Source organism: Carcharhinus amblyrhynchos, chromosome 14 (genome assembly GCF_965287045.1).
Source record: "Carcharhinus amblyrhynchos chromosome 14, sCarAmb.v2.hapA, whole genome shotgun sequence".
Classification (NCBI taxonomy): Eukaryota; Metazoa; Chordata; class Chondrichthyes; order Carcharhiniformes; family Carcharhinidae; genus Carcharhinus; species Carcharhinus amblyrhynchos.
Genome location: NC_137337.1, coordinates 996,126 through 1,023,231, shown reverse-complemented (window position 1 = coordinate 1,023,231; position 27,106 = coordinate 996,126). Strand labels below are relative to the sequence as shown.

Sequence of the window (27,106 nt, the reverse complement as noted above, 5' to 3'; positions counted from 1 at the left end):
CGCAATAAAACCAGAGGCTGATGCAAGGGCCCGGATTGCTGCACTTTGTCCAAGAGTGAATCGCCAGCGAGGAGATTGCAGCCCTCATTCTGACAGGTACAATGCGCTCACTCTAATCTCTGCAATCTGCTAGCAGCTCGGCCAGTCGGCCCATCCAACCTTTCCCTGCCCATTCCCGCATTCTCCACCTCTCCCGCGGCAACATTTTCTGCAACTTCGCCAATATGTTGTGCCTTTTTTAAAGAAACTTTCAGCCACTTTTGTTGCTAATTTTGGGGGTGAATAACAGCGGGACCCCCCCCTCCCCGGGACCCCGGCGCCCCCCCCCCCCCCCATAACGGCAAACTTCACTGTTTAGTTGAAACCCTTACCCTTTCAAACTACCTCAGTCCACCCATAAAATACCCCAGGACCAAAATACAGACCCCCCCCATAGAAACATTACCCCTGTGTAGAATAATTAATCTGGTTTAGGAAATTAGCCCTCAGGCAAAGAGAAACTACTCCTTGTGTAGAAAATGAGCATAAGATATAGGAGCAGAACGAGGCCATTCAGCCCAACCAGTCTGCTCTGACATTCAATCATGGCTGATAGGTTTCTCAATCCCATTCTCCTATCTTTTTCCCGTAACCTTTGATCCTTTACCAATCAGGAATCTATCCATCTCTGTCTTAAAGACACTCAATGACCTGGCCCTCCACAGCCTTCTGCAGCAAAGAGGTCCACACATTCCCCACTCTCTGGCTGAAGAAATTCTTCTTCACTTTGGTTCTAAAGAACCATCTTGTTACTCTGAGGCTGTGTCTTCGGATCCTAGCTGGCAGGAGTGTACCAACTGGCAGGAAGGTGGTTTGAAGTGTGTCTACCTCAACACCAAGAGCATCCGGAATAAGGTGGGTGAACTTGCAGCCTGGGTTGGTACCTGGGACTTCGACGTTGTGGCTATTTCACAGAAATGGATAGAGCAATGACAGGAATGGTTGTTTCAGGTTCCGAGCTTTAGATGTTTCAGTAAGATCAGGGAAGGTGGTAAAAGAGGAGGAGGTGTGGTATTGTTAGTCAAGGACAGTATTATGGTGGCAGAAAGGACGTTTGATAAGGACTCGTCTACTGAGGTAGTATGGGCTGAGGTTAGAAACAGGAAAGAAGTCACCCTGTTGGGAGTTTTCTATAGGCATCCAAAAAGTTCCAGAGATGTCGAGGAAAAGATTGCAAAGATGATTCTGAATAGGAGTGCAAGTAACAGGGTAGTTGTTACGGGGGATTTTAACTTTACAAATATTGACTGGAAATGCTATAGTTCAAATACTTCAGACGGGTCAGTTTTTGCCCAATGTGTGCAGGAAGGTTTCCTGACACAGTATGTAGATAGGCCAACAAGAGGCGAGGCCACATTGGATTTGGTATTGGGTAATGAACCAGGTCAGGTGTTAGATTTGGAGATAAGTAAGCACTTTGGTGATAGTGACCACAATTACATTTACTTTAGCTATGGAAAGAGATAAGTATATATCGCAGTGCAAGAGTTATAGCTGGGGGAAAGAAAATTATGATGTGATTAGGCGAGATTTAGGATGCATAGGACGTGGAAGTAAATTGCAGGGGATGGGCACAATTGAAATGTGGAGCTTTTTCATGGAACAGCTACTGCGTGTCCTTGATAAGTTTGTACCTGTCAGGCAGGCAGGAAGTGGTCAAGCGAGGGAACCGTGGTTTAGTAAAGAAGTTGAATCTTGTGAAGAGGAAGAATGGGCCTTATGTAAGGATGAGACGTGAAGGCTCTCTTACAGCACTTGAGAGTTACAAGTTAGCCAGGAAGGACCTAAAGAGAGAGCTAAGAAGAGCCAGTAGGGGACATGAGTTGTCTTTGGCAGGTAGGATCAAGAAAAACCCTAAAGCTTTCTGTAGGTATGTCAGGAATAAAAGAGTGACTAGGGTAAGATTAGGGCCAGTCAAGGACAGTAGTGGGAAGTTGTGCATGGAGTGCGAAGAGATAGGAGAGGTGTTAAATGAATACCTTTCGTCAATAATCACACAGGAAAAAGACAATGTTGTCGAGGAGAATACTGAGATACAGGCTATTAGACTAGATGGGATTGAGGTTTATAAGGAGGAGGTGTTAGCAATTCTGGAAAGTGTGAAAATAGATAAGTCCCCTGGGCCAGATGGGATCTATCATAGGATTCTCTGGGAGGCTAGGGAGGAAATTGCAGAGCCTTTGGCTATGATCTTTAAGTCTCATTGTCTACAGGAATGGTGCCAGAAGACAGGAGGATAGCAAATGTTGTCCCCTTGTTCAAGAAGGGGAGTAGAGACAGCCCTGGTAATTATAGACCGGTGAGCCTTACTTCTGTTGTAGGCAAAGTTTCGGAAAAGATTATGAGAGATAGGATTTATAATCATCTAGAAAGGAATAATTTGATTAGGGACAGTCAGCACGGTTTTGTGAAGGGTAGGTCGTGCCTCACAAACCTTATTGAGTTCTTTGAGAAGGTGACCAAAGAGGTGGGTACAGGTAAGGCGCTGTTTTCATTAGAAAGAAGAAGGTTAAGTGTTGACTTAATAGAGGCATACAAAATGATCAGAGGATTAGATAGGGTGGACAGTGAGAGCCTTTTCCTTGGATGGAGATGGCTAGCATGAGGGAACATAGCTTTAAATTGAGAGGTGATAGATACAGGACAGATGTCAGAGGGAGGTTCTTTATACAGAGAGTAGTAAGGGCATGGAATGCCCTGCCTGCAACAGTAGTGAACTCGCCAACTTTAAGGGCGTTCAAATGGTCATTGGATAAACATATGGATGATATTGGAATAGTGTAGGTTAGATGGGCTTTAGATTGGTTTCACAGGTCGGCACAACATCGAGGGCCAAATGGTCTGTACTGCGCTGTAATGTCCTATGTTCTATGGTCAATTCCCAGCTTGGGTCACTGTATGTGTGGAGTTTGCACATTCTCCCCATGTCTGCATGGGTTTCCTCTGGATGCTCCAGTTTCCTCCCAAAGATATGCAGGTTAGATGGATTGGCCATGCTGAATTGTCCATTAGTGTCCATGGGACCAGTTAGGATAAATGTATGGGGATAAGGGCCTGAATGGGATTGTGGTCAGTGCAGACTTGATGGACCAAATAGTCTTCTTCCGCGCTACATGATTTATGAATGTTTTTTGGGGTAGTTTCTCAGAACAGCACATTCTGGAGTCAACCAGAGGGCAGACTATACTAGACCTGTATTGTGCAATGTGATAGGATGAATTGATAACCTCATAGTGAAGATTACATCTCGGTAACAGCGATCATATGATCGAATTTTACATTCAGTTTGAGGGAGAGAAGACCATGTCCAAAATAGTATTTTAAACTTAAATTAGACCAATTATGACAGCAAGAAAGCAGAGCTAACAAGTGAGCTGGCAAATGTGCTTAAGGAGCATATTGACAGGGGTTTAATGGCAGACACTTAAAAGGATATTTCCGAATACACAATAGATACATTCATATGAGAAAGAAAAATCCTAAGGAGAGGCCCATCATCTGTGGTTAATTAAAACGTTGAAGACAGTATACAACTTGAAGAGAAAGCATATTATTTGGGCAAAGATGAATGACGGGTCCGAAGATTGGAAAAATATAAAGAACATCAAAGAATGACAAAGAGATTGATAAGGAGGGAGAAACTAGAATACGAGAGAAGGCTAGCCAGTAATAAAAAGGTGGACAGTCAGAGTTTCTATAGATATTTAAATAAAAAAGCAGATAAAGTGAGCATCGATCCTATAGAATGAGTCTGGAGAATTGCTAATGGAAAGTAGAGATGTGGCAGATGGGTTAAACAGGTATTTAGCATCTGTTTCCTCTATCAAGGGCACAAGTAACATCCCAGAAATAGCTGTAAGTCAAGAAATGGGAGGGCTGGAGGAACTCGGGGAAAATTACAATCACCAGGGAAGTGGTATTGGGCTAATTGTTGGGTCTGCAGACTGACAAATCTGGGTCAAGATGGGCTTCACCCTAAGTCCTTGAAAGAAGTGACTAATAAGATAGTTGATGCATTGGTTTTAATTTTCCAAAAGTTCCTATATTTGGGGAAGGTTCCATTAGATTGGAGGATCGTAAATATAACTTTTTGATACAAAAAGGGAGGGAGATAGAGGCAGGAAACTACAGTCCTGACAAAGGGTATCCAGACTCGAAATGTTGGCTCCATTCTCTGTTCACAGATGCTGAGATTTTCCAACATTATGTACTTTTGTTTCAGATTCCAGCATCCACAGTATTTGGCTTTTAAACTACAGGCCAATTAGCCTGTTGTTGGAAAAATGTTAGAAGCTATGAGTAATTACATAGCAGGGCATTTGGATAAGTTCAAGACAACAGGCAGATTCAACATGGTTTTGTGAAAGAGAAATCATATTTAACCAATTTATTGGAGTTCTTTGAAAGAGCCACATGCTGTGGATAAATGAATTCCACAGGCTTACCACTCTCTGGGTGAAGAAATGTCTCCTCACCTCCATCCTAAATGGTCTACCCTGAATCCTCAGACTGTGACCCCTGGTTCTAGACTCCCCGTCATCGGGAACATCCTCCCTGCATCTACCCTGTCTAGTCCTGTTAGAATTTTCAAAGTTTCTATGAGATCCCTTGTCATTCTCCTGAACTCCAACAAATATAATGCTAACTGACTTAGTCTCTCCTCATATGACAGATCTGCCATGCCCAGGAATCAGCCTGGTAAACCTTCTCCCTCTGTGGCAAGAATATCCTCCCTCAAATAAGTAGAACAAAATTGCGCACAATACTCCAGGTGTGGCCTCACCAAGGCCCTGTACAATTGCAGCAAAACATCCCTATCCTTATACTCAAATCCTCTCGCTATGAAGGCCAACATACCATGTGCCTTCTTCACTGCCTGCTGTACCTGCACGCTTACTTTCAGCAACTGGAATACAAGGACAGAAGTAGGGAGGTTATCCATCAGTTGTATAGGGCATTAGTGAGACCACATCCAGAGGGCTGTATACACAGTCACATTGTTTAAGGGTCAGCAAGAATCAGCAAGCTGCAATGGTCCTATGGGGGCAAGCGAGGGCCAGTGGGGGCCAGAGAGGGTCAGTGAGGGTCACTGGGGGTCAGCGAGGGTCAGTGGAGGTCAGTGAGGGTCAGCAAGGGTCAGTGGAGGTCTGCAAGGATCAGCGGGTGTCTGCAAGGGTCAGTGAGGGTAAGTAGGGGTCAGTGAGAGTCAGCAAGGGTCAGTGGGGTCAATGAGGGTCAGCAAGGATCTGTGGGGGTCAGTGAGGGTCAGTGCAGTTCAGTAGGGGTCACTGAAGGCCAGTGGGGGTCAGCTTGGGTCTGCAAAGGTCTGCAAGGGTCAGTGAGGGGTCAGCAAGGATCAGTGAGGGTTAGTGGGGGGTCAGCAAGGGTCAGTGAGGGGTCAGCAAGGACTAGTGAGGGTTAGTGGGGGTCAGTGAGGGGTCAGTGAGCGTCAGCAAGGGTCAGTGAGGGTTAGTGAGCGTCAGCAAGGGTCAGTGAGGGGTCAGCAAGGACTAGTGAGGGGTCAGTGAGCGTCAGCAAGGGTCAGTGAGGGGTCAGTGAGCGTCAGCAAGGGTCAGTGAGGGGTCAGTGAGCGTCAGCAAGGGTCAGTGAGGGGTCAGTGAGCGTCAGCAAGGGTCAGTGAGGGGTCAGTGGGGGTCTCAGGTGGTCAACAGCTCAAAAGGTCAATGAGTGCTTGTTAGCTCCTACCATGATAGTGAGAAGGAAGATGAAGTTTGTGAAGTTCAACCTCTGGACAGTTGGAATGAGTTTGCTTGTTAATTGCTCGTTCTTGGTGACTGGAATTTGAGGATTGTGACCTTGAACTCAATCTCTGTCTGTCCCAGGGATTCAGACAGAGACAAGAAGCTATCTTTGGATCCTCTGGTGATGATGCCTGGAGAGATTGCGGATCACTCGTTAAGAACGGGATCTATCCCTGTCATTGAAACCTTCAGGGCAATGCCAATAAACACACTGAGAATGCAGCAACAGAAATTTACACATCTCCAGCATGTGGGTACCATCATCTCACCTCTCCATTTCCTGGGAGTGAAATACAACAAGGAAACACTCTCACTGAAGCCCGAGGTGAGAATTAACTTCCATTTCAAAGAGCTTGGCGATTAACAGAAAGAAGCTGGGAATTAATTTTACTGTTGCAGCTTTTTTAATGTCCTGAACAATGAGAAGGTGACAACAGTGATCTGTCACCTCTCCTGGGAGTGTTTGATGGGGACAGTGTAGAGGGAGCTTTACTCTGTATCTAACCCCGTGCTGTACCTGTCCTGGGAGTGTTTGATGGGGACAGTGTAGGGGGAGCTTTACTCTGTATCTAACCCCGTGCTGTACCTATCCTGGGAGTGTTTGATGGGGGGACAGTGTAGAGGGAGCTTTACTCTGTATCTAACCCCATGCTGTACCTGTCCTGGGAGTGTTTGATGGGGACAGTGTAGAGGGAGCTTTACTCTGTATCAAACCCCGTGCTGTACCTGTCCTGGGAGTGTTTGATGGGGACAGTGTAGGGGGAGCTTTACTTTGTATCTAACCCCGTGCTGTACCTGTCCTGGGAGTGTTTGATGGGGACAGTGTAGGGGGAGCTTTACTCTGTATCTAACCCCGTGCTGTCCCTGTCCTGGGAGTGTTTGATGGGGGGACAGTGTAGAGGGAGCTTTACTCTGAATCTAACCCCGTGCTGTACCTGTCCTGGGAGTGTTTGATGGGGGGACAGTGTAGAGGGAGCTTTACTCTGAATCTAACCCCGTGCTGTACCTGTCCTGGGAGTGTTTGATGGGGGACAGTGTAGAGGGAGCTTTACTCTGAATCTAACCCCGTGCTGTACCTGTCCTGGGAGTGTTTGATGGGGGGACAGTGTAGAGGGAGCTTTACTCTGAATCTAACCCCGTGCTGTACCTGTCCTGGGAGTGTTTGATGGGGGGACAGTGTAGAGGGAGCTTTACTCGGTATCTAACCCTGTGCTGTACCTGTCCTGGGAGTGTTTGATGGGGGGACAGTGTAGAGGGAGCTTTACTCTGTATCCAGCCCTCTGCTGTCCCTGCCCTGGGAGTTTTTGATGGGGGACAGTGTAGAAGGAGCTTTACTCTGTTTCTAACCCCGTGCTGTCCCTGCCCTGGGAGTGTTTGATGGGGGACAGTGTAGAAGGAGCTTTCCTCTGTATCTAACCCCGTGCTGTACCTGTCCTGGGAGTGTTTGATGGGGGACAGTGTAGAGGGAGCTTTACTCTGTTTCTAACCCCGTGCTGTCCCTGCCCTGGGAGTGTTTGATGGGGGACAGTGTAGAAGGAGCTTTCCTCTGTATCTGACCCCGTGCTGTACCTGTCCTGGGAGTGTTTGATGGGGGACAGGTAGAGGGAGCTTTACTCTGTTTCTAACCCCATACTGTACCTGTCCTGGGAGTGTTTGATGGGGACAGTGTAGAGGGAGCTTTACTCTGTATCCAGCCCTGTGCTGTCCCTGCCCTGGGAGTGTTTGATGGGGGTCCGTGTAGAGGGAGCTTTACTCTGTATCTAACCCCGTGCTGTACCTGTCCTGGGAGTGTTTGATGGGGACAGTGTAGAGGGAGTTTTACTCTGTATCTAACCCCGTGCTGTACCTGTCCTGGGAGTGTTTAATGGGGTAAAATGTCTGACAACACCAGGTTTTAGTCCAACCTATTTATTTGATAATATACTCACAAGCTTTCGGGGTTAGCCCCTTCGTCAGGTGAATGGAGAGTTCTGGCCTCAGACAGAGCATATAAAGCACAGACAGTTTAGAGATTACTGATTAGAATGCAAATCCTTACACCTAACCTGCTGTTCAAGACCTGAAGTGGCTGATAATGTGAGTGGAAGGAGCACTGATCACAGGTTACAGAGATGTGTATTGTCTCCAGACAGTACAGTAAGTGAGGTTTTGCAAACCCAGGCAAGTCACGGGGGTTACAGATAGTGCGACATGAACCCAAGATCCCTGTTGAGACCGTCCTCATGTGTGCGGAACTTGGCTATCAGTCTCTGTTCAGCGACTCTGCGCTGTCGTGTGTCGTGAAGGCCGTCTTCTGTGACCTTTGGGTAAGCATTCTCCAAGGCGGCCTTCACGACACACGACAGCGCAGAGTCGCTGAACAGAGACTGATAGCCAAGTTCCGCACACATGAGGACGGTCTCAACAGGGATCTTGGGTTCATGTCACACTATCTGTAACCCCCGTGACTTGCCTGGGTGTGCAAAACCTCACTTACTGTACTGTCTGGAGACAATACACCTCTCTGTAACCTGTGATCAGTGCTCCTTCCACTCACATTATCAGCCACTTCAGGTCTTGAACAGCAGGTTAGGTGTAAGGATTCGCATTCTAATCAGTAATCTCTAAACTGTCTGTGCTTTATATGCTCTGTCTGAGGCCAGAACTCTCCATTCACCTGACGAAGGGGCTAACCCCGAAAGCTGGTGAGTATATTATCAAATAAATAGGTTGGACTAAAACCTGGTGTTGTCAGACTTTTTACTGTGTTTACACCAGTCCAACGCTGGCATACCCACATCATGAGTGTTTAATGGGGGACAGTGTAGAGGGAGCTTTACTCTGTATCCAGCCCTGTGCTGTACCTGTCCTGGGAGTGTTTGATGGGGGACAGTGTAGAGGGAGCTTTACTCTGTATCTAACCCCGTGCTGTACCTGTCCTGGGAGTGTTTGATGGGGGGACAGTGTAGAGGGAGCTTTAGTCTGTATCTAACCCCGTGCTGTATCTGTCCTGGGAGTGTTTGATGGGGACAGTGTACAGGGAGCTTTACTCTGTATCTAACCCCGTGTTGTACCTGTCCTGGGAGTGTTTGATGGGGGACAGTGTAGAAGGAGCTTTACTCTGTATCTAACCCCGTGCTGTACCTGTCCTGGGAGTGTTTAATGGGGGACAGTGTAGAGGGAGCTTTACTCTGTGTCCAGCCCTGTGCTGTACCTGTCCTGGGAGTGTTTGATGGGGACAGTGTAGAGGGAGCTTTACTCTGTATCTAACCCCGTGCTGTACCTGTCCTGGGAATGTTTGATGGGGGGACAGCGTAGAGGGAGTTTTACTCTGTATCTAACCCCGTGCTGTACCTGTCCTGGGAGTGTTTGATGGGGACAGTGTAGAGGGAGCTTTACTCTGTATCTAACCCTGTGTTGTACCTGTCCTGGGAGTGTTTGATGGGGGACAGTGTAGAAGGAGCTTTCCTCTGTATCTAACCCCGTGCTGTATCTGTCCTGGGAGTGTTTGATGGGGGACAGTGTAGAGGGAGCTTTACTCTGTATCCAGCCCTGTGCTGTACCTGTCCTGGGAGTGTTTGATGGGGACAGTGTAGAGGGAGCTTTACTCTGTATCTAACCCCGTGCTGTACCTGTCCTGGGAACGTTTGATGGGGGACAGTGTAGAGGGAGCTTTATTCTGTATCTAAGCCCGTGCTGTACCTGTCCTGGGAGTGTTTGATGGGGGACAGTGTAGAGGGAGCTTTACTCTGTATCTAACCCCGTGCTGTACCTGTCCTGGGAGTGTTTGATGGGGGGACAGTGTAGAGGGGGCTTTACTCTGTATCTAGCCCCGTGCTGTACCTGTCCTGGGAGTGTTTGATGGGGGACAGTGTAGAGGGAGCTTTACTTTGTATCTAACCCTGTGCTGTACCTGTCCTGGGAGTGTTTGATGGGGACAGTGTAGAGGGAGCTTTACTGTGTATCTAACCCCGTGCTGTACCTGTCCTGGGAGTGTTTGATGGGGGGACAGTGTAGAGGGAGCTTTACTCTGTATCTAACCCTGTGCTGTATCTGTCCTGGGAGTATTTGATGGGGGACAGTGTAGAAGGAGCTTTACTCTGTATCTAACCCCGTGCTGTACCTGTCCTGGGAGTGTTTAATGGGGGACAGTGTAGAGGGAGCTTTACTCTGTATCCAGCCCTGTGCTGTACCTGTCCTGGGAGTGTTTGATGGGGACAGTGTAGAGGGAGCTTTACTCTGTATCTAACCCCGTGCTGTACCTGTCCTGGGAATGTTTGACGGGGGATAGTGCAGAGGGAGCTTTATTCTGTATCTAAGCCCGTGCTGTACCTGTCCTGGGAGTGTTTGATGGGGGGACAGTGTAGAGGGAGCTTTACTCTGTATCTGACCCCATGCTAAGAACATAAAAACATAAGAACATAAGAAATAGGAGCAGGAGTAGGCCATCTAGCCCTTCGAGCCTGCCCCACCATTCAATAAGATCATGGTTGATCTGAAGTGGATCAGTTCCACTTTCCCGCTTTCTCCCCATAACCCTTAATTCCCCTGTCTATCAGAAACCTATCTACCCGTGACTTAAATACATTTAGCGAGGTAGCCTCCACCACTTCAACGGGCAGAGAATTCCAGAGATTCACCACCCTTTGAGTGAAGAAGTTCCTTTTCAACTCTGTTCTAAACTGCACCTCCCTTATCTTGAGGCTGTGCCCTCTAGTCCTGCTATCCTTATAGCGACATACAAGATATTGAAAGGGATGGATAGGGTACAGATAGAGAGATTCTTCCCGCTCTGTATCTAACCCCGTGCTGTACCTGTCCTGGGAGTGTTTGATGAGGGGACAGTGTAGAGGGAGCTTTACTCTGTATCTAACCCCGTGCTGTACCTGTCCCGGGAGTGTTTGATGGGGGACAGTGCAGAGGGAGCTTTACTCTGTATCTAAACCCGTGCTGTACCTGTCCTGGGAGTGTTTGATGGTGACAGCGTAGAGGGAGCTTTACTCTGTATCTAACCCCGTGCTGTACCTGTCCTGGGAGTGTTTGATGGGGACAGTGTAGAGGGAGCTTTACTCTGCAATTACTGGTATGAATTAGTTGCAATGTTTTATCTGTTTAACAGTATGAAGGATGGTGGCTTTTTGTAGATCATGTGGTTTGTTCACAGTAAGTGAAATGTTGTTGTTCAGGACAGTATTTGGTCCAGATATAGAGAAAAGACTGTTTCTTTGAACACTGAGTAATGGGAAGCCGGTGAGGCTGATAATAGTGTAAACGCTGACCTCCAGTGGTTGTACACTGTCAGTTCAGGTGGAATGTTCACATTTGAAATCTTTTCCAGACAGATCGCGAGGATGATGAGCGGCGGAAACGGAGGAGAGAGAAAAACAAGGTGGCTGCAGCTCGCTGTCGAAATAAAAAGAAAGAGAGAACAGATTTCCTCCAGAAGGTGAGAAATTTACACATGGTGAATTGAGTCGTTCTCGCGATTCTCACATTGACTGTGAATTGAGCTGATTCCAGTCAGGGTCAGGGTGAGGGTTAGGGTGAGGTTCAGGGTCAGGGTGAGGGTCAGGGTGAGGTTCAGGGTGAGGGTTAGGGTGAGGTTCAGGGTCAGGGTGAGGGTTAGGGTGAGGTTCAGGGTCAGGGTGAGGGTTAGGGTGAGGTTCAGGGTCAGGGTTAGGGTGAGGTTCAGGGTCAGGGTCAGGGTTAGGGTGAGGTTCAGGGTGAGGGTTAGGGTGAGGTTCAGGGTCAGGGTGAGGGTTAGGGTGAGGTTCAGGGTCAGGGTGAGGGTTAGGGTGAGGTTCAGGGTCAGGGTTAGGTTGAGGGTCAGGGTGAGGGTGAGGGTTAGGGTGAGGTTCAGGGTCAGGGTGAGGGTTAGGGTGAGGTTCAGGGTCAGGGTTAGGGTGAGGGTCAGGGTCAGGGTTAGGGTGAGGTTCAGGGTCAGGGTGAGGGTTAGGGTGAGGTTCAGGGTCAGGGTTAGGGTGAGGGTCAGGGTGAGGGTTAGGGTGAGGTTCAGGGTCAGGGTTAGGGTGAGGTTCAGGGTCAGGGTGAGGGTTAGGGTGAGGTTCAGGGTCAGGGTTAGGGTGAGGGTCAGGGTCAGGGTTAGGGTGAGGTTCAGGGTCAGGGTGAGGGTTAGGGTGAGGTTCAGGGTCAGGGTTAGGGTGAGGTTCAGGGTCAGGGTGAGGGTTAGGGTGAGGTTCAGGGTCAGGGTGAGGGTTAGGGTGAGGTTCAGGGTCAGGGTTAGGGTGAGGTTCAGGGTCAGGGTTAAGATTAGGGTGAGGGTCAGGGTTAGGGTTAGGGTGAGGGTCAGGGTTAGGGTTAAGATTAGGGTTAGGGTCAGGGTTAGGGTCGGGGTTCAGGTTAGGGTCAGGGTTAGGATTAGGGTCAGGGTTATGGTCAGGGTTAGGGTCGGGGTTCAGGTTAGGGTTAGGGTCAGGGTTAGGATTAGGGTCAGGGTTATGGTTAGGGTCGGGGTTCAGGTTAGGGTTAGGGTCAGGGTTAGGGTTAGGGTCGGGGTTCAGGTTAGGGTTAGGGTCAGGGTTAGGGTTAGCCAGTCCCTGAGTTTAGTCTAAATAGAGTTAGACAGTTCCAGGCTGTGTGGCGTGGGCCACACAGTGAAACCTTGGCTGAGAATCCCCACGCAGACTTTAGTGAAATACAGAAACATCCATTTCCATTGTGGACATGGGGTGGGGTGGTCCAGAAAACTCCCTGGATTCGATAGGCTAAGTGAGAGATGAAGAACAACCGTGAATTTCCCCTTTCGGTCACCAGTTTAGAAATATGAGCAAAGTCCCTCTGAAGCAAGTGCTTAAAGTTTAATAAAAGCGTTGCTCTAAAATTTTGTCATAAAGGAAAAGCGCTTCCAGAAATCAGTGCTGCAAAGAAAGATGAGTGTCACAGTTCACTGCAAAACCAGGAGCTGGAACATTCCCAATGTTGGAAGAGAACCTGTGGTGCCTCCATGGCAACAATTGCAGAACTTCAGTCAAAAACAGATTAACAGCTTATAACAGCAATGTCCACTTGGACCTTTCGAACCATAGAACCATAGAAAATTACAGCTCAGAAACTTCTTGTCTGTGCCAAACCATTTTTTGCCTAGTCCCACTGACCTGCACTTGGACCATATCCCTCCACACCCCTCTCATCCATGAACCTGTTCAAGTTTGTCTTAAATGTTAAAAGTGACACCGCATTGACCACTTTATCTGGCAGCTCATTCCACACTCCCACCACTCTCTGCGTGAAGAATCCCTCCCCTAATATTCCCTTTAAACTTTTCTCCTTTCACCCTTAACCCATGCCCTCTGGTTTTTTTCTCCCCTAGCCTCAGTGGAAAAAGCCTGCTTGCATTCACTCTATATGTATCCATCAAAATCTTATACACCTATATCAAATCTCCCCTCATTCTTCTACACTCCAGGGAATAAAGTCCTAACCTATTCAATCTCTCTCTGTAACTCAGCTTCTCAAGTCCCAGCAACATCCTTGTGAACCTTCTCTGCACTCTTTCAACCTTATTTACATCCTTCCTGTAACTAGGTGACCAAAACCGTACACAATACTCTAAATTTGGCCTCACCAATGCCTTGTATAACCTTACCAATACACTCCAACTTTTATACTTGATAGTCTGATTTATAAAGGCCAATGTACCAAAAGCACTCTTTATGATCCTATCCACTTGTGACGTCACTTTTAGGGAATTCTGTACCTGTATTCCCAGATCCCTCTGTTCAACTGCACTCTTCAGAGTCCTACCGTTTACCTGTACGTTCTACTTTGGTCTGTCCTTCCAAAGTGCAATACCTCACACTTGTCTGCATTAAACTCCATTTGCCATTTTTCAGCCCATTTTTCTAGTTCGTCCAAATCCCTCTGCAAGCTTTGAAAACCTTCCTCACGGGTCTCTGAGTGAAATTAACAAAAATCCAACACAACAAAGAAAAGAAACGGATTTTCCAAATGTCCAGAAGAAAATCACTCCGGAATCAACCTGCCCTCAGCGATTGGAGAAGTTTAAAATGTTCGGCAAAGAACAGTCAAGGTTTGTACCAAAACCTAAAGTGAAGGAAAAATAACAAGGAAGCCAGCCACTGCGGAAAGCTATGTAAATCAAAGTCTTAAAGTGCTCATTTAAAGCAGCAATGACATGAAGGAAGAAAGATGTCCTGTTCGGTGGATTGGCCCGAGTAAATGCGTGGGATTACAGGGGGGGGGGTGTGGACCTGATTAAAATGCTGTTTCCTCCAGTCAGTGCAGATTTGATGGGCTGAATGGCCTCCCTCTGCACGGCACGGATTCAATGGTTCAAATGGGTATGGGCAGGAAAATTGGAGAAGACCACAAATAGAGAGAACTCTCTAAAATGTCCATCAGCAACGGAAGACCTCAGAGGAGCCAGCAGAGAGCCCAAAAGGAGGTCAATGAAAGACACTAAATAACCAAATGAAAGACAATGAGAGAATTGCAGAATGGAAACAAGTCAACACTTTATCAGAGACAGCCCCAACCAACAACAATGCCAATAGGATTTGGCTGAAGTTTAAACAAGTGGAAATAAAGGTTCCATTGGTGAAATGTATCTGTCCAGTAACAACGTGATGGATTCCCCCTCGGAAGAAACATAGAAATTAAAGATTTGAAAAGGAGCAAGGCACTATTGAACATTAAAACAACATGATGAAATGACTGCCAGCAAAGTTAAAACAAGTTACAAAGATTTACAAAATGAAGTTAAGGAAAAAGGAGAAATTAAGGGGGACAATGCAGAATAAGCTGAATTCCACGAAAAGCAACTAGAAAATAAGGACAAATCAAGTGAGGAATTGTTTCGGGAGAATAAGAGTTTGAAGAAGGAAGCTTGGAAATGAGAAATTAACTGAAGAGGTAAAACCGAAGCGGTGAAATTGACAGCAGAATGAGCAATTCAGACAGAGAAAGAAACTGAGATTATGGCTGGAATTTTACCGCTCTGCTGGCCCTGAAATCGGGGGAGGGGGGCAATGTTTGCAGAATGGAAATCTCCGCTAGCCTCAGACAGGATTTTATGATCTCACCCAAGTGAGGTCATAAAATCTCGCTCTATGCGGCAGGACAAGATTGCTGGAATAGTCACGTGAATGGAAAAGCACAAGAAGCAGCAATCATAGAAGCCTATAGTGCAGAAGGAGGCCATTCAGCCCATCAAATCTGCACCAACCACAATCCCACCCAGGCCCCAGCGCCATATCCCTACATATTTACCCACCAATCCCTCTAACCTACACATCTCAGGACTCTAAGGGGCAATTTTTAGCATGGCCAATCAACCTAATTCACACACCTTTGGACTGTGGGAAGAAACCGGAGCACCCGAAGGAAACCCACGCAGACATGAGGAGAATGTGCAAACTCCATACAGACAGTGACCCAAGCCTGGAATTGAACCCGGGTCCCTGGAGCTGTGAAGCAGCAGTGCTAACCACTGTGCTACCGTGCTGCCCAGAAACAGAGTATTACAATCATTCTGTTACATGACAGGTCAATAATGTGAAAGAGCTGTCAAGACAGAAGACTGTGTTGATTTGTGATGACATGTGCCTGCATGCATTATATTGTCAGGTGCTCGGCAGACCAAGGGTTAGCATGAGGCTGGAGCATGGCATCTCCCACAAAGTGATGTATGTAGTTTCATGATCAGTGAAGAGTCTAGGACAGAACCTGAATGTGCAGCAGTCCTGTGTGGAACAGTTCCTTGCAAGACCATATTTAGAACTGTACACAGTTAAAGTTATTGTTGCAGCGGTGATGGCTCATTGATAAAATCTTGACCTATTTATTCCAACTCTCTAGTTTCTATGTGACATCCACTTTTTGACCCATAACTTTATAAGACCCTTGTCAGGCCTCATTTAGAGTATTGTGCACAGTTCTGGTCGCCTCACTATAGGAAAGATGTAGAAGCTATTGAAAGGGTACAGAGGAGATTTACAAGGATGTTGCCTGGACTGGGAGGCATGCCTTATGAAGTTAGGTTGAGGGAACTGGGTCTCTTTTCCCTGGAGAGACGAAGGTTGAGAGGCGACCTGATAGAAGTTTACAAAATGTTGAGAGGAATAGATAGGGTGGACTCTCAGAGGCTATTTCCCCGGGTTGAAATGGTCGCTACGAGAGGACACAGATTTAAGGTGTGGGGAGGGAAGTTCAGAAGTGATGTTAGGGGTAAGTTTTTCACTCAGAGGGTGGTGAGTGAATGGAATCGGCTGCCGTCAGTGGTGGTGGAGGCGAACTCGCTGGGGTCTTTTAAAAGACTTCTGGATGAGTATATGGGGTTTAATGAGATTGAGGGTTATAGATAGGTCTGTAGGTTGGTAGGTGTTGATGTGATCGGCGCAACTCGTGGGCCGAAGGGCCTGTTTGTGCTGTAGTGTTCTATGTTCTATGTTCTATAAGAAATAGGAGCAGGAGTAGGCCATCTAGCCCTTCGAGCCTGCCCCGCCATTCAATAAGATCATGGCTGATCTGAAGTGGATCAGTTCCACTTTCCCGCTTTCTCCCCATAACCCTTAATTCCCTTGCCTACCAAAAACCCATCAACCCGCGTCTTAAAAATATTTAGCGAGGCAGCCTCCACCACCTCAACGGGCAGAGAATTCCAGAGATTCACCGCCCTTTGAGTGAAGAAGTTCCTCCTCAACTCCGTTCTAAACCGCCCCCCCTTTATCTTGAGGCTGTGCCCCCTAGTCCTACTGTCCTTTCTGAGCTGGAAGAGCCTCTCCACCTCTATCCTATCCATCCCTTTCATCATCTTATACGTCTCTATGAGATCTCCCCTCATTCTTCTAAACTCTAACGAGTACAAGCCCAGTCTATTCAGCCTCTCCTCTTAGCTCAACCCCCTCAACTCCGGCATCAGCCTAGTAAACCTCCTCTGCACTCCCTCCAAGGCCAAAATATCCTTGCGTAAGTGCGGTGACCAAAACTGCACACAGTACTCCAGCTGCGGCCTCACCAGTGCCCTATACAGTTGCAGCAAGACCTCCCTGCTTTTATATTCAATCTCCCTCGCTATGAAGGCCAGCATCCCATTCGCCTTCCTGACCACCTGCTGCACCTGCAGGCTGGGTTTTTGCGACTCATGCACAAGGACCCCCAGGTCCCTCTGCACCGTAGCATGCTGCAGCTTTTCGCCCTGTAAGTAGTAGTCCTTCCTACCATTATTCCTGCCAAAGTGGATAACCTCACACTTGCTAACATTGTATTCCATCTGCCAGGTCCTTGCCCACTCGCTCAGCCTATCTAGATCCCTCTGCAGACTTTCCACACCCTCCGCACAATTTGCCGTTCCACGCTAATACACTTGCTCCAATTCCCTGGGTTTTCCTTTGTGCGCCAGCCTCGTATGTGACATGTTATCAGATGTTTAAGGGCCCGGGTGAGGCAGCTGGAACTGAGGCTGGAGGATATTTTTTTTTAGTTAGGGAAAATGAGGAAATAATGGATAGGGACAGTAACACTGAGCAGATACCAGGACCTGGGAGGAGAGATGGATGGGTTACAGTTAGGAAGAGCGAAAAGAAAAGGAGTCATAGCACTAGGACCGCCCCGGAGGAATTACCCCGGAATATCAAGGGTGGGGTGACAGCTGGGGTAGAGAAGGCAAGGGAGGGAGATCAGAATACCTCGGAGGAAGGGAAGAGTGCAGGGTGTGAGATAGTGGTGGGGGATGGGAGAGTCAAAGGGATTGACAGGCGGTTCTGTGGGCAAAAGCGGGACTCCAGGATGGTAGTCTGCCTCCCGGGAGCAGGGGTACAGGATGTTTCAGAAAGGGTAGAGGGAATTTTGAAGGGTGGAGGGACTGAGTCTGATGTGATAGTGCACGTAGGAGAGAAGGATGTAGGAACAAAGTGCAGGGGGGACATACGTAGGCAGTTCAGGGAGTTGGGAGCTAGGCTGAAATGTAGGGCCTCCAGGGTGGCGTTCTCTGGGCTGCTGCCGGTGCCTGGGGCTAGCAGGGCTAGAAATAATGAGATACTCCAACTAAATGCGTGGTTGAAGGATTGGTGTAGGGCAGAGGGTTTTAGATTCGTAGACCACTGGGAAGTCTTTATGAAAGAGGGGCAAATATACAAGAGGGATGGGGTACAGTTAACTGGGAAGGGCGTGCATATCTTAGCTGGAAGGTTAGCTGGAGTGTTTCGGCAGGGTTTAAACTAATATGGAGGGGGGGTGGGGAGGTGGACGGAACTGGGATTGGGGATAGGGTAAGCCCGGAGGGTAGGAAGAAGGATCGGATTGTTTCTGAGGGTCTTCGGTGCATGTGTTTCAATGCTAGGAGTGTGACTGGCAAAACAGATGAACTGAAGGCATTAATGTTCGAAAGGAAGTTGGAAGTGGTGGCGGTGACAGAGACTTGGTTAAAGGAAGGGCAGGACTGGCAGTTGAATGTTCCCGGGTATAAGTGCTTCAGGCGTGATAGGGGTGGATCGCTGAGAGGTGGGGGAGTGGCGTTGTTAGTAAAGGATTGCATCATAGCAGTGCAGAGGGAGGGAGGTATAGAGGATATAGGAATCGAGTCGCTTTGGGTGGAGTTGAGGAATAGGAAGGGAGATGTTACTATGTTGGGTGTGTACTACAGACCGCCCAACAGCCCGAGGGCTGTGGAAGAAGGGATAAGCAGGGACATTCTAGTTAAGTCCAGCAAGGGGCATGCATGCGGCAGGTTGTAGTGGGCTGCTCTTGGACGTTGCTTCGGGAGTTGCCTATTGCTTCATGTCGTTGGTGTGCTTAAACTGGACCATCTCGAGGGCAACATGACAGCTCAGAGACTATCTCTGTTACTGTGCGGACACATGGATTTGGGCCTGTGTCTGTGGGAGTTTGCACGTTCTCCCCGTGGTTGTGTGGGTTTCCTCCGGGTGCTCCGGTTTCCTCCCACATCCCAAAGATGTGCTTTTAGGCCGATTGATTGGGTACTAAATTGTCCCTAAATTGGACCTCCCTGATCCTCGCACATTAGGCGTAGACTAAGATCATGAATAGGTCACTGAGACAGTGGGACGACGGCGCGGGCTCGTTGGGCCGAAGGGCCTGTTTCCCGTGCTGTGTTGTTCTTTGTTCTTTGTATAAGTGCAGGAAGAATAGGGTGGTGGTAGTGGGAGATTTTAATCTCCCCGGGGTAGATTGGAAGGTGCCGAGATCAGAGGGTGCTGATGGGGAGGAATTTGTACAGTGTGTAATGGAAGGATCCCTGGAGCAGTATGTGGATAGCCTGACCAGAGAGGGGGCTATACTGGACTTGGTTCTGGGGAATGAGCCTGGGCAGGTGGTTGACGTTGAAGTAGGAGAGCATGTGGCTAACAGTGACCACAACTCTGTCTGGTTTAAGATATTAATGGATAAAGATGAAGCCTGTCCTAAGGGGAGGGTGTTAAACTGGGGGAGGGCTAGATACAACCGGATTAGGCAGGATCTTAAAGATACGGACTGGGGTAAGCTGTTTGATGGCAGGTCGACGCTGGGTATGTGGGAGTCTCTCAAGGGAAAACTAAAATCTTTGCAGGAAAGACATGTGCCGGTCAAGAGGAAGGATGGGAAGGGTAGGATTAGAGAGCCGTGGGTAACTAGGGATATTGAGGACCTGGTCAGGAGGAAGAGGGAGGCGTACATTAGATCTAGGCATTTGAAGACAGAGATAGCGTTAGAAGAATACAGAGAATGTAGGAGAGAACTTAAAAGGGGCATCAGAAAGGCAAAAAGGGGCCACGAAATGGCTTTGGCGGGTAGGATTAAAGAAAATCCTAAGGCATTTTACTCCTATGTTAGAAATAAAAGGATGGTTAGAGGGAAGATTGGTCCTCTCAGGGATAGAGGAGGGGAACTATGCTTGGAGCCTGGGGGAATGGGGGAGATCTTGAATGAATACTTTGCGTCGGTATTCACGCAGGAGAGGGGCCTGATGTCTGGTGCTGTGCTTGAGGAGTTTGAGGGTCCGTTGAGGGAAATAGTCATCACGAGGGAAGAGGTGTTGGGACTTTTAGACAGTATAAAGACGGATAAATCTCCGGGGCCTGATGGCATCTATCCCAGGCTGCTAAGGGAGGTGAGGGATGAAATTGCTGGGCTTCTGACGCAAATCTTTGTCTCTTCTTTGGACACAGGTGAGGTCCCAGAGGATTGGCGCATTGCAAATGTAGTACCGTTGTTTAAAAAGGGTCAGAGGGATAACCCAGGGAATTATAGGCTGGTGAGCTTGACTTCAGTTATAGGCAAGCTAATGGAGAGGATCCTCAAGGATAGGATGTATGAACATCTGGAGCGCTGCAATCTGATCAGGGATACGCAGCATGGCTTCGTTACAGGGAGGTCGTGCCTTACGAATCTAGTGGAATTTTTTGAAGAGGTGACAAAAACGGTTGACGAAGGACAAGCCGTTGATGTCGTCTATATGGATTTCAGTAAGGCGTTTGACAAGGTCCCTCATGGTAGGCTGATAGAAAAGGTGAAGGCTCATGGGATACAAGGCCAGGTATGTAGATGGGTGGAGAACTGGCTTGGGAGGAGGAGACAGCGAGTAGTAGTGGAAGGCTCCTTTTCCAATTGGAGGTCTGTCACCAGTGGTGTGCCGCAGGGCTCGGTACTAGGACCTCTTCTATTTGTGGTATATATTAATGACTTGGAAGAGGGGGTAGGTGGTGTGATCAGCAAATTTGCTGATGACACTAAGATGGTTGGATTGGCGGGTACTGAGGAGCAGTGCCTGGCAATGCAACAGGACATAGACAGGCTGGTAGATTGGGCAGATAGATGGCAAATGGAATTTAATCCGGAGAAATGCGAGGTGATGCACTTTGGCCGGAATAATGTGGAGGGGAGTTATACGATAAAAGGTAGAACTATCCGGAGTATAGATATGCAGAGAGACCTGGGGGTGCAAGTGCACAAGTCCCTGAAGGTGTCGGTGCAGGTGCAGAATGTGATGAGGAAAGCGTATGGTATGTTAGCCTTCATAGGAAGAGGTATAGAATATAAGAGTAGGAGTCTGATGTTGCAGTTGTATAGAACGTTGGTTAGGCCTCACTTGGAGTACTGCGTCCAGTTCTGGTCGCCGTACTACCGGAAGGATGTAGAGATCCTGGAGAGAGTGCAGAGGAGATTTACCAGGATGCTGCCTGGTATGGAAGGGCTGTCTTACGAGGAAAGATTGAACGAACTTGGGCTGTTTTCCCTTGAGAGACGTCGGCTGAGGGGGGATCTAATAGAGGTTTATAAGATTATGAAGGGGATAGATAGAGTAAATGGTGGTAAGCTTTTTCCGCTATTAGAAATGGATAGAACGAGGGGTCACGGGCTTAGGGTGAGGGGGGCTAGGTATAAGACAAATATTAGAGGGCAGTTTTTCACGCAAAGGGTAGTGGGGGTGTGGAATGCACTACCGAGTAAGGTGGTGGAAGCAGGCACGCTAGGGTTGTTTAAGAGTCACTTAGACAGCCACATGAGCGGTCTACATATAGGGGGATATAGCAGGCCTTACTAAACATTGTAGGCTTGGGATTACGTTTTTGCCTCAGGGATGTTACAGTCTTTGCCTGTTTAATAATGAATTTTTTTGTCTCCACAGGCATTTAAGTCCAGCAAGGGGCATGCATGCGGCAGGTTGTAGTGGGCTGCTCTTGGACGTTGCTTCGGGAGTTGCCTATTGCTTCATGTCGTTAGTGTGCTTAAACTGGACCATCTCGAGGGCAACATGACAGCTCAGAGACTATCTCTGTTGCTGTGCGGACACATGGATTTGGGCCTGTGTCTGTGGGAGTTTGCACGTTCTCCCCGTGGTTGCGTGGGTTTCCTCCAGGTACTCCGGTTTCCTCCCACATCCCAAAGATGTGCTTTTAGGCCGATTGATTGGGTACTAAATTGTCCCTAAATTGGACCTCCCTGATCCTCGCACATTAGGCGTAGACTAAAATCATGAATAGGTCACTGAGACAGTGGGACGGCGGCGCGGGCTCGTTGGGCCGAAGGGCCTGTTTCCCGTGCTGTGTTGTTCTTTGTTCTTGTTCTTTTATGCCTTTTGGAAACTAAATATGCTACATCCACAGGCCCCCCTCTCTCTACGCTCTCTGTTACATCCTCAAAGAATTTGAGCAAATTTGTCAAACATGATTTACCTTTCATAAAATCATGTTAACCAGGTTTGATTATATTCAGCTTTCCAAAATGATTAGCTATTTCCTCTTTGATTATTGATTTCAGCATCTTGCCAATAATAAATGTTAAACTAACTGGCCTATAGTTTCCTGCTTTCTGTCTTTTCTCCCTTTTTAAACAAAGGAATCACGGTGGCTGTTTTCTAATCTTTCTAATACCTTCCTGGAATTTAGCGAGTTACAAAAATTTTCACCCAATGGGTCCATTATCTCTGCAGCCACATCCATTAAAATCCTAGCATGCAGTTCATTGGGTCCCGGCGACTTGTCCACATTTAGCCTCTTGAATCGCTCTAATACTTCATCCCTGGTGATTGAGATTATTGTAAATTCTACTATGTTATTTGAAATTAACCTATCTAACAACTCAGCAATATTTCCAATGTCTTCCACAGGGAAGACTGATGCAAAAATTTATGTAGTATATCTGCCATTTCTTGACTGTTTCAATTCACCTGCCTTATTCAACAGAAGTCGCACATTTACCGCATGCTTCCCACTTATATATCCATTCAAACTCTATGGGTGTCATTATTGCCTCTGAGACTGGACCTCTGTTGTACCAAGTAGACATGGAGGGATGGATTGTTTGTAAACGTGTGGACCACTTGAGGAGTAGAGAGGTGCTCCAGCCGTCAGTGTTGCCATCAAGAAATGTTTTCGATCCCGTAAGCACCGAAGTGCCTGATCGATCTGTTGTAGACATAAATGATGTCTCCTGGAAGCAAGTAGTGATGAAGTGTCTGTGCCAGAAGGAGTATCCATTATTGCAGCTCTGGTTCTGCCGCTTCTGTGGAAACATCTCAGAGTACAGAATTACACCGCAGTACAAAAAACAAAAAACCCCCTCATAGAATTGATTTACAATTGTCCAATGCATGTACATAATGTTTAGTTAGAATTTATTACTGAGTAACTTGGTTTTGAAGATTATATAAAGGAGTTAAAGGAGAGGGATATGGTGATTGTCCCTTTGAGGGAAACACAGCAGAGTAAGGGTCACCTGGCTTGTGAGACCAATTGGGACTCAAAGTGGCTAATTGTCCTAGGGGCTGGAGCTCTCTCTTGAGCTGGATACATGTAGGGAACTTGATGCAGCCATGAGGCTGCCATACAGTTTTTATTAATACTCATTTTGTGTTTCATGTTGGCAAGTGCGAGGTGGTCCACTTTGGTAGGAATAATGGTAGGAAGGATTATTACTTACATGGAGAAAAACTGCAGCAGGCGACGGTGCAGAGGGACCTCGGGGTCCTTGTGCATGAGTCGCAAAAACCCAGCCTGCAGGTGCAGCAGGTGGTCAGGAAGGCGAATGGGATGCTGGCCTTCATAGCGAGGGGGATTGAATATAAAAGTAGGGAGGTCTTGCTGCGGCTGTATAGGGCATTGGTGAGGCCGCAGCTGGAGTACTGTGTGCAGTTTTGGGCGCCGTACTTATGCAAGGATATTTTGGCCTTGGAGGGAGTGCAGAGGAGGTTTACTAGGCTGATGCCGGAGTTGAGGGGGTTGAGCTATGAGGAGAGGCTGAATAAATTAGGCTTGTACTCGTTAGAGTTTAGAAGAATGAGGGGAGATCTCATTGAGACGTATAAGATGATGAATGGGATGGATAGGATAGAGGTGGAGAGACTCTTCCCACTCAGAAAGGATAGTAGGACTAGGGGGCACAGCCTCAAGATAAAGGGGGGGCGGTTTAGAACGGAATTGAGGAGGAACTTCTTCACTCAAAGGGTGGTGAATCTCTGGAATTCTCTGCCCGTTGAAGTGGTGGAGGCTACCTCGCTAAATATTTTTAAGACGCGGGTTGATGGGTTTTTGATAAGAGAGGGGATTAAGGCTTATGGGGAGAGGGCGGGAATGTGGAACTGAGCCACGACAGATCAGCCATGATCTTATTGAATGGTGGGGCAGGCTCGAAGGGCTAGTTGGCCTACTCCTGCTCCTATTTCTTATGTTCTTATGTTTCTAAGGAAGTGTGTGAATGTGCATCATTATAGTTACCTCTGTAAAAAACTCCAGGTTGTTAAGCAGCATTTCCTCTTTGGAAATCCATGCTGGCTCTTGCTAATCAATTCAAAATCTGATAATACTTTATCTAGGACCATGACTATGAATGAATCACCCTTTAAAAGTCCATCATTTCAATTCCCTGCCAGCCTATAGAGATTGTTGATGAATTAATCTGTGTTTTCACCTGGTCTTTGTGTTCTTTAATTAAATTTAGTGCTTTATTGTTAAGTTCCAAGAAAGAGTTGAAAGCTTGCAGGATTTCTTCATTAGAAATTGGAGTCTTATCAACTCCCTGCCTTGCTATCACATCATCAATGACAGATCCTACTACGTAAAGTGGTGTAGTGACCTGGTCTTTTCAATCTTTTTTATGTAATCCTGAAGCAGTTGTGTAGGTGTCCAAGATGCAACCATCTTTTATTTACACATTTCCATGAATATTAACAATATTTGAAATGCAAATTCCTTTACTGGGAAGTGTTCATATATGTTGAAGTGTGTTTAAATGAAGATGCGTGTCTACTCTTTTTCATACAGGAATCAGAGAGGCTTGAACTGATGAATTCGGAGCTAAAGGCACAGATTGAAGAACTGAAGCATGAACGACAGCAGCTGATTCACATGTTAAACAGACACCGACCTACATGCATTGTGAGAACGGACAGTGTCAAAACCCCAGAGACTGAGACTAATCCACTGCTTGAGCAACTGAAGAATTGAGAAAGTTTCCAAACCCCTCAGGCAACTTGGAAATTGCAATTGATTGAGAACTGCTTTGGAAAAGTGACCCAGCCCTCAGATCATTCCCACTGCTCACGGTTTAAAGAATTGCTGCAACCCAGGGAATTTCTCAAAGATCTTGTTGCAGATTGACTTCAGATTTAGTGGTATGCAAGAACCAGGAGTGACAGGAATACAGACTCACATGATCAATTGCTTTACACATACTCTGAAACCACAGTGTGCTGGATCACACAGACTGCAACATGAGAACATTTTGGGCAGTGGTGTACATTGTACACACTTACAGTGGTCATGACAGCAATTTTAGAACGAGGCAATGGGGCTACTCCCACTTTGGGACTACCAGTGACAATGTGGGATATTCTCTGGAGGGAGGGAGTGATGGAAGGAGGGAGTGATGGAGAGATGAGGAGACCGATTGGTGAAGAAGGGACATGGAGGAAGAGTAAACAATTGCAGAAAAGACGGAATTGCTATGATTCCAAGAACAATCTGGATGGAGTGAAGTTGATTTAAAGACAAAAGGGGCCAGTTTGCAAACAGAATGCTGTGTGCAATGTGGAAGAGCAGGAACTGCAAACACTGTGCTGTAGATATGAGGCACAGGCTCTGATTCCACAAAACATTAATACCCTGCCTCTTACAGATCTGGAAAAAAATAATAAAACAATGCCCCCAAAACCCCACACTGTTCTCCATGTCTTGACAAAATTAATCTCCTCCCCCCCTCACAGTGGAATCAAATATCCAAACCTGAAGAGGAAGAAAAGCCATCTCTCCCTGATATTCTTCCTTTCTTTTTGTCCCTCCATTCTCCTTGTACCTCTCCGTTTCTCTCTTGCCTTCTGTCTCTCCTGTGTAGCCTCCTCCCTCGCTCCCTCCCTCTCACACTCCCTCACTCCCTTGCTCCCTCTCTAGCTCCCTCTGTCACTCATTGCCTCCTTGCTCCCTCCCTCCCTCCCTCCCTCACTCGCTCCCTCCTTTGCTCCCTCCCCTCTCAGTTTAATGTGATCTCAATGCCTCCATGATGAAGTTAGGATCCCAGGGCCCCAGTTCTCTGAGTTCCAGTATTATGGAGTGCCCTATTGGGAATATCTATTCCAGGTGCTGTTTTTGGGGTTCTCATGCTGTCTCTGTTATTGACTGAGCTGTACCATGAGGCCATAGAAATCTGTATTTCATACAACTGTAATCCTGTGGGACAGGAGACACTCTGACCAATGCAGGAAACATCAGCCTAACACAGGAAACTGCGTCCCGGAAATACAAAATGGTTTCAGTTCAGCAGTGTCTATAATCACCAGCCCCTGGAGTGAGAACATTACCAGCTGTCAGTATTGGAATGGGATTGCCTCGTGCGCAAGAGCTCAGGAACAGCTTTGTCTATTTTCACTTTCATCAGTGTGTGCTTTCTGATGTACACATGGAGATGATGCAGTGTATTTACAGCCGGGAAGGTTCTGGATGCCACTGCCACTATCCGTGTCTTTCAGTGTTGAGACATGTGCCATCGATGCTGTGCAGGTTTAGCTGCTTGAATTCCAGCTCAGACTCATTACTGGCAGCAACACAAACTATTATTCTGCTGTTTATAACTTTATCATTTTTTAGCCAGATCAGAATTTTATGCTGTTTAAGAAGCAGTAAATATTCAGTGTTGTGTATAATGAGGTGTTGGTCTTCATTTCAAAAAGAATTCTGCTTTAGAAAAGCTGACAGTGTCTGCAAATCATTGCTCTCTAAACCTAATGGTAAATGATCCCTTCAATCCCCCTGTGCCCCTTCTCCCTATTCCCCCATCTCCCTAGTCCCCCAATCCCACTGACCCCTTTCTTTCTATTTCCCCAAATCTCCTGTCCCTCTTCTCCCCATTCCCCGCGTCTCCCCATTCCCCCCGTCTCCCCATTCCCCCCGTCTCCCCATTCCCCCGTATCCCCATTTCCCCCGTATCCCCATTTCCCCCCGTCTCCCCATTCCCCCGTCTCCCCATTCCCCCGTCTCCCCATTCCCCCGTCTCCCCATTCCCCCGTCTCCCCATTTCCCCCCGTCTCCCCATTCCCCCGTCTCCCCATTCCCCCGTCTCCCCATTCCCCCCGTCTCCCCATTTCCCCCGTCTCCCCATTTCCCCCGTCTCCCCATTCCCCCGTCTCCCCATTTCCCCCGTATCCCCATTTCCCCCCGTCTCCCCATTCCCCCCGTCTCCCCATTCCCCCCGTCTCCCCATTCCCCTGACTCCCCATTCCCCCCGTCTCCCCATTCCCCCCGTCTCCCCATTCCCCTGACTCCCCATTCCCCCCCATCTCCCCATTCCCCCCGTCTCCTCATTACCTCCATCTCCCCACTCCCCCCCCCGTCTCCCCATCTCCCTATTCTCTCCCCATT

The 27,106-nt window shown here is 47.6% G+C and overlaps 1 protein-coding gene across 2 annotated transcripts; it reads left to right on the top strand.

Moving 5' to 3' along the window:
- LOC145352372 (jun dimerization protein 2-like) lies at positions 1 to 26,376 on the top strand. 2 transcript variants are annotated; one of them, XM_080202135.1, is made up of 4 exons: positions 1 to 96; positions 5,883 to 6,126; positions 11,119 to 11,226; positions 24,518 to 26,376. In XM_080202135.1, exons 2-4 carry the CDS (start codon positions 5,926 to 5,928, stop codon positions 24,698 to 24,700), a joined length of 492 nt encoding a protein of 163 aa, XP_080058261.1. In that variant the 5' UTR covers positions 1 to 96; positions 5,883 to 5,925; the 3' UTR covers positions 24,701 to 26,376. The 2 variants fall into 2 exon arrangements, with proteins under 2 accessions (XP_080058261.1, XP_080058262.1); XM_080202136.1 differs by lacking the exon at positions 1 to 96 and adding an exon at positions 515 to 894.
- The last annotated feature ends 730 nt before the right edge of the window (positions 26,377 to 27,106 follow it).

Excerpts from the sequence above, each read along its gene's own strand:
- LOC145352372 (XM_080202135.1), top strand. The coding sequence starts at position 5,926 with ATGATGCCTGGAGAGATTGCGGATCACTCGTTAAGAACGGGATCTATC. Across the intron at positions 6,127-11,118 it reads CACTCTCACTGAAGCCCGAG|ACAGATCGCGAGGATGATGA; the intron begins GTGAGAATTAAC and ends AATCTTTTCCAG. Across the intron at positions 11,227-24,517 it reads GAACAGATTTCCTCCAGAAG|GAATCAGAGAGGCTTGAACT; the intron begins GTGAGAAATTTA and ends TTTTTCATACAG.